Raw genomic sequence first — 12,143 nt, 5'->3', positions numbered from 1 at the left:
GAAATATGGAAAGGAACATAGGGAAGCCCCTATGTTTTGGAAAATTTGTCATGTCACCTCTTATTTACAATTAAATGATATAGTTTACAATATTAGACCTAAATCTAGTAATTTTTCTTAACTTAATGCTCTCTTACAGTCTAAAAAATACATAGGGGAAACCATTTTGGTATATTTAAGGGGATGCATCTTGTAAATAAGTATATTCCCCATGTAATCATGAAGCCTCAAGTAGATCTTTTTGCTATTTCAAGTCTTTTGATTCTCTCTTGCTCTCTGTGGTGAACTACAAATACCTGTCTGGACACGCCCTCTGCTGACTGCTCCTGTGGCTCCTCCAACAGACCCCTCTATAAAGGCAATTGAGGCCTGAGCCCGGCCTCTCAGTCTCCAGGATGTAGTATGGTGGTCAACCACTGCTTGTTTCTTCTTCCAGTCAATAAAAGCCGATATCTCGCCTTTACGTCTCAGAGTGAGTTATTGATGGTGCATCACTGTCTACTTCCTCTGCAGCCACTATGAATAACCTGTATCTATAGACACACCTTCCTACTGGTCACAAACTTCAGAATGTGGCCCTTTACACTGAACAACAATTTTTTTGTGAAAGTGCTGTTTCCTCAATTCTTTTATTATGATAGACCACGAGAAGCTGGGTACAAATATAATTTCAAACTACTTGTATCACGTAGGAATTTGGGGAAATAAAAAATTAAATATTATTGAATATAATGTGTTTAACTGTGTAACAGTGCTGATGCTTTGCAATTGTTCAAGTAAGCTTAAAATGTTTTGATGATTTTCATTTGTATTCAGTGACTGAGGCTTCTCGCTTAAACTCCAACAATAATCAGCCAGTACTGATGGATTCCAGTTGCCCTGATACTATCTCTTCCTGGTGAAATCTTTCACCATGCTCGTCACTGACAGCACCAAGATTTGTAGGGAATGCAGGAAATGAATCATTGGTGACATGTTGCATTTCATGGTTTTGCATGCTTGAAGCATGTTGTCAACCAGCTGCACGTAGTTTGGTGCTCTGTGGTCAAGAAAATTTTCAGCAATATCCTTGAATGCCTTCCATGTGACTTACTCTGATTTTTTTTAAACGGTGCATGATAGGGAAATTTCCTGGTGATTTTGATCATCAGCGGCCCAAAATTCACAAGACGCACTCAAAAGTATTCAGGAAGCAATATCTTTGTTGTCCAGTGTAGTTTCATTGTTAACTGTGTTGCAGCACACCTGTTTCTAAAACTGGATTACTTTAACTCTATTACTTCAGTATACTAAAGAATTGCATGATATTTCTCCTCTAAAGGTTAGCTGCTAAACTATAAAACTGGCCACAAAATTTAAAGTAATTTAAATATGGCTTACTTAAGAGAATACCTCAAGTAAAATGTATTCATAAACTTTTCATAGCCTTGCGTTGAAGGAAATTAAGTGACTTGCAGTTTCATGGACTAAAATAATTGTTGACTTCCTGTGAGGTGCAGACACCTTTGCAATAGTATTGCATATTTTAAAATGACTTGATGGTGTACTGTATAATTTTGCCTGCTTTTCCCTTTCACCTCTGGATCACAATAGATATCAAATGAAGTTTCCATTTTATGTCTTCAAAAGACTTGGACTTGCCAACAATTTTCATCAATATCAGTATCTGATCAATATCAAGTACTTCAGTTCATTAACCAGAACGCATTTTAATATCAAGGACCATTAAATAGTGTGCTAATTTCAGATGAGATGTACTGAATTGCACACATCCATGGAAACATTGTATTTCCAAGCACTCTGACCAAACCTGCGATAATACTAAAGGACCCTGTAATTACAGGCATGCTAAATTACAACAAACTGAATTCTCTTTTAATCTGAACTTTTGCTGGTGTCGTTAATGGTATGGTTGCATAACCACAAATTTCCTTTCCTCTTTGATGATGAGAAGTTTCTGTGCATCCATTTGAAGAACATAATTCCATGATAAATGTTTGGCATTTTATTCATAAATGTTATTTGCATAATCCTAAAGTATATACAGGAAAATAAACTGAAAGCCAAAAGCCCATCCATCTCCCCGATTTTATTAACTTCTCATAATTGGAAGGATGGAAATTTCTAGGAACAGAAGAAAGATTTATATCATTGACTGATTGCATTGGAATGAACTTGTGTTCTTTGCAATAGTTCAGTCAATTTATGCATTTTTGTTTTAACAGAATAATAGGCTCAATTCAAATATAACAGCCAGACCAGACGCAGCCTTGGCTCTGCCATCACAGCATGGAGCGAACCTGCCCTGTATTGGCTGGTGGCTGCATATTAGATTCAGTATATGCACAGCCAAGTACTGTAGACTCCAATGATCTCATCTGAAATGAGAACCACAGGATTTGCCTGCCCCTGATGCTAAAAACAGAGCAAGGCAGCTTAGTAAGATGAAGTGTCTGATTTACACCAACAAGGCAAGGCTCATGGGAGTACCAATGTCATCAGTTTATTATTTCTTTCATCAGAATGATTTTTTGTTCTGTGAATCTGAAAAGGGGCCTGCCCCTGGTTCACACCACTGACGAACCAGCAGATGATGTCAAGGCTTCCTTTTCCGAAGTCACTTTTCAGCTTAAACCACAGTGCACATGGACATGCATTCCTATCAAATTAATCCCTAAAATAATGTGTCTGCGTCTGGTTGGTCATTCTCCTTGAAAAGTTCTCCCATTCCTTCAACATTTTCTTACCTAAATTAAAAAGCATTCCTTTACAGGCTTCCCTTCCAACAAATGTGCTGATCTAGGATGTATTAAACTGAGGCTATCCAATCACCTTCTTTTACAGCCTTTCATGCCAGCTAAACCTGTCTGATGCTTCCACAACCACTTCTCCACCCCTTAACCCGCCACACACTAGTGTACTGAAGAATGAATTCATTAATCTGCTTTCTAACAGTGAGTGATCACCTTAGTCATTTTTGTTGTGATCACAATACCCTGTCAGACATTGGTGGTATAGAATGCTGCAAATCCAATTCTCTGGATTATTGGCAAACAATAGGTGTGGACGATGGGGGGGGGGGGGGGGGGGTGTTGCTTATGCATGTCTTCTGTCATAGCGAGGACTATGCCTCAAGCCACAGTGTCTTGATCACAGCTGCCTGGGGGAAACATTGGATTCCACCCATGCTGGACTCAGTGTTGCCCCCCAGTGTTCACTTGGCAGAAGACATGATGTGTTGAGTTCTACTGCAGACTGCTGGAACATTCATGAACTCAGGGTCTTGGGCTATTATTTTGTATGACTGTATTTTACTGCAATCTTACATGTGCTTGCTGCATTGTATGTGCCTTGTGCTGTATATGACTGTTGGGACTGTGTTTTGCACTTTGGCCCCGGAGAAACGCTGTTTCATTTGCCCTTATTCCTGGTTATTTCAAGCATGGTTGAATGGCAGTTAAACTTGAATTTAAACATGAATGAAAATAAACAATCTTGAATCTTGAATCTTTAATCTCTAACTTCTGAAGTATTTTCCTTATTCTTTTTCTTTCCTATTGTTAGCTGTTAAGCCCCTCTTCAAATCTACTGATATAATTCTCTCCAAGTACCAACTGTTGACCATTCTTTGCAAGTTATATTGCCTCATATCCAAACTCCACTCCCTCTTCAAAATCTCTCTAGAAGTATTGTGGCCTCTCAGATCTCTGCTCGTTCTTCCCATTAATATTCTTCCAAGATTTCTACCCCTTTGAAATGCAGCTAATTATTGTTGAGTTGGTTTCTTTTTCAAAGTCAGCAAATGGCTTCTTTGTGATGATAAAATGTTATTATTTGTCAGCCCTTTCCCCTACCCCATTTTGCCCCAACCTATCATCCCAAACCTTTGGCAAGTTGTAGGTTGTGGTATATTCCTCAACATCATTTTAATTGTCCATCATCTGAGTGCTGTGGGACTTTAGATGCATGGTTCCATTCTCAATCAGTAGAAGGATAAAGATCACATGCAAAGGATGCCCTTGTTGTACTTTTGGTTTGATATTGTTCAATGATCTTCTCCACAATGGCCTCTTTCTATTTTTGCTTGTTAGCAGCAGAATTAGGACATATTGGCCCAATCAAGCCTGCTTTGTTAGTTTATCATGACTGATCCATTTTTCTTCTCAGTCCCAATCTCCTTCCTTCCTTCCTTGCTGTATCCTTTCATGCCTTGAGCAATCAAGAATCTATCAATCTCTGCCTTATGAATACCCAATAACTTGGCCTCCACAGGCACCTAAATTTCACAAATTTAGCACTCTGGCTAAAGAAATTCCTCATCTCCTTTCTTAAAGGATGCCCCTCTATTGTAAGGTTGTGTCCTCTACTCTTAGACACCCCTACCATAGAAAACATCCTCTCCACATCCACTCTATCAAGGCCTTTCAACATTTGATAGTTTTAAAAGAGGTCAACCCTCATTCCTCTGAATTCTGATCAGTGGAGATCCTCATTTGACGAGCCTTTCAATCCTGGAATCAGTTTTGTGAACCTCCTTTGAACTCTCTCTAATAAGCACACCTTTCTTGGATAAGGAGACTAAAACTGCTCACAGTACTCCAAGTGAGGTTTCACCAGTGCTTTATAAAGCCTAAACATTACATACTTTTATATTCTAGATCTCTTGAAATGAATGCTAACATTGCATTTGCCTCCATCACCACAGACTCAACCTTTAGGGAATCCTACACAAAGACTCCCAAGCCCTTTGCGCCTCAGATTCTTGAATTTTCTTTCCGTCTAGAAAATTGTCTACCCTTTCATTTCTTCTATCAAAGTGCATGACCATACATTTCCTGACACTGTATTCCATCTGCCACTTCTTTGCCAAATCTATCCAAATCCTTCTGAAGTCTTTCCGCTTCCTCCAAAACTACCTATCCCTCCACCTATCTTCATATTGTCTACAAACTTTCCAACAAAGCCATCAATTGCAGCATTAACTTGTGCCTTTTTGAGCCTAGCTTAACTGTGTTAAATTCCATATGAATATTGATGATGCTCACTCATTCTTTCAACTAATTCTATATTGACACATTTCCAGAGAGCAGACATGTCTTCTAACTAATACCAAAAGCCACTGTCCTGTTTTCCATCATGATCTCCATTCCTAATAAATTGATTCCATTCTTTTCGCCAGCAACTGCCCAAGCTAAATCGTAATGCATACTACCCAGTTGCTGTAAACTATTCTCAAGTAGGTTTCGAATCCCAGAATTGTGTCGCAATTACTATTGGATAATTCCAATTTCGCTTAGCTTGATTCTGTCCTGTTTTGGCTATATCTGAAATAATCTTCATGCTACTGTTATCTCTTTACTCCCAATACATTGTTTCCCCTTCATATATTTGAAAATTTACACTTCTGCAACATATCTGGAACTAGATCTCTTCACCCATTTTCCATGTACTTGTCGACTTGCATTAGCCCCTAGACTTAATAGCCTCATCTGTTTACAATTCCTTCCTTTCCCCGTAATCCTTATCAGACCTGCATTCCTTCCATTCCACTCCTGAACATCTAAATGTCCCAACTAATTGTCACTCAATAAGAAAAATCCAGATTTTTGTCATTAAACTTTGGAATTCCCTTAATAGGAGATTACAGGTAATTCCAGAGTTTAGCCATGAATGCCCGAAACCCTGGATATTCCTAAAATCTCCTTTTAGTGCTTGCTTTTAACCTTTGGCCAGAATTATGGTCATTTAACCTAATACATCTTTAAGACATCATCATTTAATTTTGTAAAGCTTTTTAAGAATCCTTTGCTGCAGGCTGATAACATTGGTTAATTCTGAATAAAATCTAGTCTTCCTACTTTAAAAGGAAGGGTTTTATTTATAAAATGATTTTTAAAAAGTTAAATTTATTTGTTCAATGCACATCCAAACAGTGAAATGTGTCTTTGCATCAACAGTCCAAGGATTGTGTTGGGGCGATCCACAAGCATCAGCATGCTTCTCTGCCAGCATAGTTGCTACAACTCACTAACCCTAAGCCTAAACCTAACGTGTACATATTTGGAATGTGAGAGGAAACCGGAGCAGCCAGTTGAGATCCTCACTGTCACGGGGAGAATGTACAAACTCCTTACAGACTGCTTGTTGTGGGAGGACCGTACCAGAGGGACAGAAGTGAAGTTTCACTGGCGTGCCCAAAGGTTCACTGACGAAATGCAATGTTCTGACCTTAATCCTGAGGATATCTGGCCCAGGACTGCTGAAAGCAGTGAAGGAGTGTTCATGATGGTATTGAGAATCTGGAGGCGGTCCATCTGGAATAGAAATCCTACATAAGTGCTGGAAGAAGCAAACCTCTCACAATCCCCCTTACCAATCAGTCACCACCTTCCCAGTCTGTGGTTCACGGACTGGTTTCCTTAACTAAGTCAGAATGCACAAATCTGGAAGGGAGACAAGTCATCTTTGACTTTGGGGAACTGCTCAACAGGAACACAGTGAGCCTTCTGACTGACACACCAAATTCTTATTATAAAGCTAGTTAAATTAATTAATCTGGCAATCAGTGGTTAAACTTAAATAATATAAAATTTTGCCATGAGGATTCTTCGGAAGTCTTTGATTTAATAATTGTTGGCAATATAATGGTGACAGCTCTATCTATAGGATAAATGAGCATTGTAAATGGCATCCACTTTGATCTCTCAATTGATCACTTCATTATTCCTCATTTAGATTGCACAATTTAGTACAGTGTTCTGGTTTCAATATCATGGCTTAATATGCAAGAAAGCCTATGTTATTTCATCTTAGTTCCCCTTGTGCAGTCACTTTATTGGATGTTTTTATTATTTGTCATTCTATAATCTGATCTACATTGAAAGCATTCTTACACATCGGTTCTGATATCCTCGAGCTAAGCCTGTTGGCAATCAGAAGACTCTGGTGCACTGGGTTAAAAACTTTTAGGCACTGGAAAATAAAACACTTGACACCTGCAATGCAGCTTCAAATTGTAGAACTATTTAATTTTGCTTTGAATAACCCACTTGTAATTTTTCATGAAAGTATCTTCCAGTAAACTGGAGGTTAGTATCATTATCCTTACACTATATTTTCCATACAGTTGTCATTCTGCTTTGAGGCTAAAGAGGATCAAAATTAAATTGAGGTAAAAGCTTCCGTAGCATTGTACTCTAATGTTGTGGTGAAGCTCTTTTTAAACTCCTAACAAAAATTAAATTTGAACAATTTGATTTAAATGATTATCAATCGAAGTGCAATGTACAGATGTATATTTAAGGAACACAGTTGCCGTCTACTGGTAGGTTATTTTAAGCTTATGAATGTAGTCACGTGCTTAGTTTTTAAGCCACAAGCTGACAATGCTGCTTCAGTGTGTGGTACAAACATATGATCAGCACATGGTAATGTGGTAATATGGTGCATTCATGATTGCACAGACTGAAGAAATTATATCAGGCATGCACTTGTAGAAAAGCAACTCTTGTTACGATAAACTGTATGCTGTGGATACAACTAAATGCTGTTTGTTGTACTAATGGACAGAGTCAGAATTTCAGGTACGTTAGAGAACTTCTATTTTAATTTTTTTGTGCTTACTGCGAACTGTGTAAACTGTTCCACTTGAGGTTTGCAACTTTTCTGGCCAAGATTCCTTTTCCTGAGCAGACAGTGTCTGTCTTTCATTTAGCCTTCCTACTAGAATTATCGAGGCTGTGAGTCTACAAAGAAAAAGATGTACTTTTTATTGGAATAATAAAGCATTTTTTGTAACAGTCTTGTGCTTCTAATCAGTAAATATCTCTCATCAACAATCACAAGTTAAATCTCGAAGTGTCTCTCTTTCTAAACTGTAATGATTTAGAGTGGGGGCAGAGAGGAATGTGTTGCTCATAATTCTGCCTCTGATCCAGTACTGCAATTTGTAATCTTAAAGTTACTGTTCAAAGAAAATAGCCATAAAGTGCCTTTTATTCTGTAGTGACTGACTTTTTTTTTATTTAACAAAAAAGTAGATATATGGTTTGTACCACAATTGGAAGGGTGCTCCTTATATGGAAGGACGAATGCTGACAGTAGCCAGTAGAAGATCCAGCTGCAGTTCTTTGGAAAATATTTAATGTGAGCTTTTTCATAAAAGAAATCCAGTTTGTTGGCACTTCTTCCCTGTCATCGACTGACATTTTCTTGTTAGGTTTTGAATGTTATTATGGTCTGCAAAGCATTAAAAATCCTGATTTCTTAAACTTGACATAGGGAGGTCAGTATCCAACCTTTAATATAATTTAATGTTGAGCTATTCTACAGATATTAATTAGCAGTCATGCAAACACTTTTTGAATACAACTGAAAATGCTTCACATGATTTAACATTTTGCCAAGAAATTTGATAGCTCTTTGGAATGAATGTTCTTTTTAATATTGAAAGGAGTAGGAGATGGTGATTCCATTTTAAGGTCATTGTATGAATGAAAAGTTCTAATATGATTAACAACTTTGAAGGAGAAGTTTTGATGAAGTATTAGCTGCTGTAACATTGAAATTAATTCTATTAATCAACAGCATCCTTGCTTCTGGTCATCATCATTTCCTTTGTTCTTACACTACCATGTTCCCTTTATCTTTCCCTAAAAGTTACAGGTCATAAAAATTGATTTAGATGAAAATTATTAATATTGTTTTGTGATGAGAAGGAACGTCTTTCCTGGATGCAATCTCAAAAAATGGAATTGACCATATAATTACAGTGTATTCTGCGAGATTCATTTAATAGAGCAATGATTATTCTTGGTGAATCATCCATCTATTGCTGAGCATCACGCCCATGGATTGTCTTGAGCAAAAAGCAAAAAAACAAAGCTGTCACCTCATATTTCCCAGCGGATTCAGAAAATGAGGTCATTTCTTGTTCTGCTCTCCTGGGATTCAATTTTTTTCCCTTGTATACTTTTAAGGTCACAACTGACCTTCACAGTATAGGGAGAGTTGTTCTCAACTTGAAAGCCTGTTATTCATAATGCCTAATTTAATTAAGAAATTTTGAGATTTCAGTAACAAAAAAAAATGGATTGAATTATAGTGCTAATGTTAATTTGAAGGAAGTGTGATGGTTGATTGGTGCTTGTCTTCAGATGGTAGGAACTAAACAGAATTTTCATTCTTAAGGACCATTTCCCCAATGCAATTGATTGAAGCAACTAAAGTGATTTGCTCTATTGTCCTGCTTCAGTTGCTTTTTATTGCATGAATGGATGCTAACATTCTGCTAATAAGGCATGCTGATAGTACCAAAGAAGGTCACTCTCTTGAATATTAGTGTCTACTAAAGGCTTAGATATTACCCTTATACAGCATACCATTGTTCCAAACCAATGTAAAATAATTTAGCTTTTATATATTAAAAATCCTTCGTATAGTTATTCTAAGGCAATTTCAGGTTATACCACCAATATGATTACCAGCTATTGATGAACATTAATGCTAATGAGTCTGAAAACTTTAATGAATTGCATTGTCATACAGTTCCATGGCAATGGTTGGTAATGAAATCCATTTAGATTACTTCAATCAGTAGTAAATTATGCAATTAGCCGCCTCATGCAAATTTAAGATTGAGCTGTAAGAAAATAATAGACAGTTGTTCACTGCTGCTGATTAATGAGGCTGTTTCTTCCTGTATGTTGTTGACCTTTAACGTTGCTTGATCTGAACTCAACCAGACAAGGAGAAGGCAAGCTCCCGTGACAGGTGCACAGTGTGCCCTGCCAGGGATAGTGGTAGGGGCAGATAGATCAAGGATATTGAAGAAACTCATAGTCGTATGGATGATAGGAAAATGGAGGGCTATGTAGGAGGGGAGGGTTACATTGATGTTAGAGGAGGTTAAAAGATTGGCACAACATCATGGGGTCAAAGTGCCTGTTCTGTGCTGCAGTGTTCTATGTTCGTTTTATCAGTCCTGATCTTTTGCCTTAAAAATGGAAGCTCAGGATAATTGGCGAGCGTAGGATTTTCCCTTTTAAAGTATGCTGTGTCTGATGCTGAACTTTTGATCAATTGTAAGCCGCAGGATATTGAAGTAAGTTTTGGAGCGTGTCGGTGTAATTGGAAGTGGACAGATCAACTGTCATTGCCTGAATGTTGTCTTGGATTCAAACAGACTGCTTCGTCTAAAGAGGAATCGTGGTTGTAATTGAATATTACCCAGTCATCAACAAATATGTGCACTTCAGAACTTCAGATAGAGAGAAACAGCCTATGATTGCGCCTTAGGATATTGGCTGAACAAATTCCTGTAAGATGTCTTGGAACTGAGATTATTTGGCTCTATTATTCTTTTGGCAATAAAGAGCTTTGTCCTTAATCCCCAATGGCTTCCATTTTACCAGGAATTCTTGATGCATCACTCCATGAAAATACTCTTTTTATCAAGAATTGTTAAGAAAGTCGAGAGCTTTTACACCTATTCTTTCCTGGAAGTCAGATTTTGTTGATATTTGAACCTAGAACATTCCTGTTAGAGCCCAGACAAAACACTGGTGAGTGGATGTTGATAACACTGACCAGACCTTCCATCACTTTGGGTAGATGTAATTGTAATTCATGGATGTGCAACATAGAAATGGGTTCTTCGGCCCACCAAATGTTTACTTACACTAAGCCAACAAAAGCTATTTCACTTCCCAGATTCCCACAACCACACACTCTAACTATCTGCATGCTTGTGGGGTGCTAAAGAAAATGGAGCTGATGTAGATGAGTATTTGATTATTTCTGTGGACACAGTGGATCAAATAGCCGGGTTCTACTCTCTGTGATTCTGACTCGATGATTAAACCATTAGTAAATATTTCTGTGAGTTTGAATTCACATTGCTTTTACAACTGCAATGTGTAGCAATTGGGAACTGAAATATCAATAGACAACAAAACTTATTTTGATAATTTTGGCAAATGAGCTGTTGCAATTATGAAGCTAACTGGCATATTAAGAAATCAGCATTATGAAAGACTAAGAGATTGTGTAGTTTTATTTTTGTTTTGTATGTGTGTGTGTCCATATTAGAGGATTACACCAAGTCATGCAATGCCTTGTTATACCTCAGTCATGCAGACAGAATTTCATTCTCTGTACCTGTATTCTTTTGATGGACATTATGTTGCTCATCTTGCACAGGATACTGGGACAATCTGAGAAACAGTCCACTCTTTAGAATTAGTTATGCTGGGATTAATTATACTGTGGAGCCAAGCCAGAACCTATAGCCTAAATGCTCAGAATGGGAGATAGTCAAGAAAATACAGATTCAATGAGTACTTTTGCCAGTAAAGGCTTTTCTTCACAGCTTAAAAAAAAATGATTCCTAACTTAGATCTGTATGAACATTTGAATAATTGTCTTCATGTACTGAAACGTTTAGATACTTAATGATTCCTGTATGAAGCCAATATGACCTGAAACAGCTTTTCTTCTGCTGAATGCAAAGTGTCAGAGGTCACTGCTGTGACCACAAAGTGGTACAAAGAGCACTTTATGATTTTCTTAAACTGTAATGATCACCCTAGCAACCAAAGCATGCAGGGAATTCTATGTAGTTTTGAATTTATTTTCATTATGCTGACACTGACCGTTACTTTTTAACCATTAACAACCATAATAAAATAATTCATTCTGTGGTAAGTGTCTCCAACTAAATGCTGTTAATCATATTCACTATAAAATGTGTAATTATTCTTTTAGAGAAAAAAATACATGGAGGAGGCATTTAGAACTTGATCTGATGAATTTTATCACTCGCTTGATAATACTTTATCTCATTCTAGCATAACCATCCATGTGCAGATGGGAGGCTTCTCAGCAATTAAGTAGGTGGTCAGGCACTGTTGTGTGAACCCCGGACACTGTATAGGTTATCAAACTGAAAATTGTGCTTGGCAAAACTAAATACCCAAACAATCGCCATGGGACAGTTTCAGTTTCCATACAGATATTCATCCAGATGATCCAGTTATGCTTTTCTTAAACTGTCACCCTCAGTTTTCCTTCATATACCGCCTAGTTCCTAGTGTAGTTATTGGTAAGTTTGTTCATTTCTCTTCTGTTCTGTACAACATCATTTG

At 37.5% G+C, this 12,143-nt stretch overlaps 1 protein-coding gene across 3 annotated transcripts in view; it reads left to right on the top strand.

The window, feature by feature from the left end:
- LOC132380096 (septin-9-like) overlaps nucleotides 1-12,143 on the top strand; it is a 307,781-nt gene that overhangs the window by 62,732 nt on the left and 232,906 nt on the right. Inside the window, exon 1 of one of the 3 annotated variants that reach the window (XM_059948655.1) lies at nucleotides 7,547-7,583. The exons of the other annotated variants lie outside the window; for them this stretch is intronic. Within the exon in view, the coding sequence (XP_059804638.1) occupies nucleotides 7,562-7,583 (22 nt within the window). The 5' untranslated portion in view covers nucleotides 7,547-7,561. Of the gene's footprint in view, nucleotides 1-7,546; nucleotides 7,584-12,143 lie in introns of those variants that run through there. 3 annotated transcript variants of the gene reach the window in all.

Source organism: Hypanus sabinus, chromosome 23 (genome assembly GCF_030144855.1).
Source record: "Hypanus sabinus isolate sHypSab1 chromosome 23, sHypSab1.hap1, whole genome shotgun sequence".
Lineage (NCBI taxonomy): Eukaryota > Metazoa > Chordata > Chondrichthyes > Myliobatiformes > Dasyatidae > Hypanus > Hypanus sabinus.
Note: the sequence above shows the minus strand (reverse complement) of the source record. Positions and strands in the feature narration are given on the sequence as shown.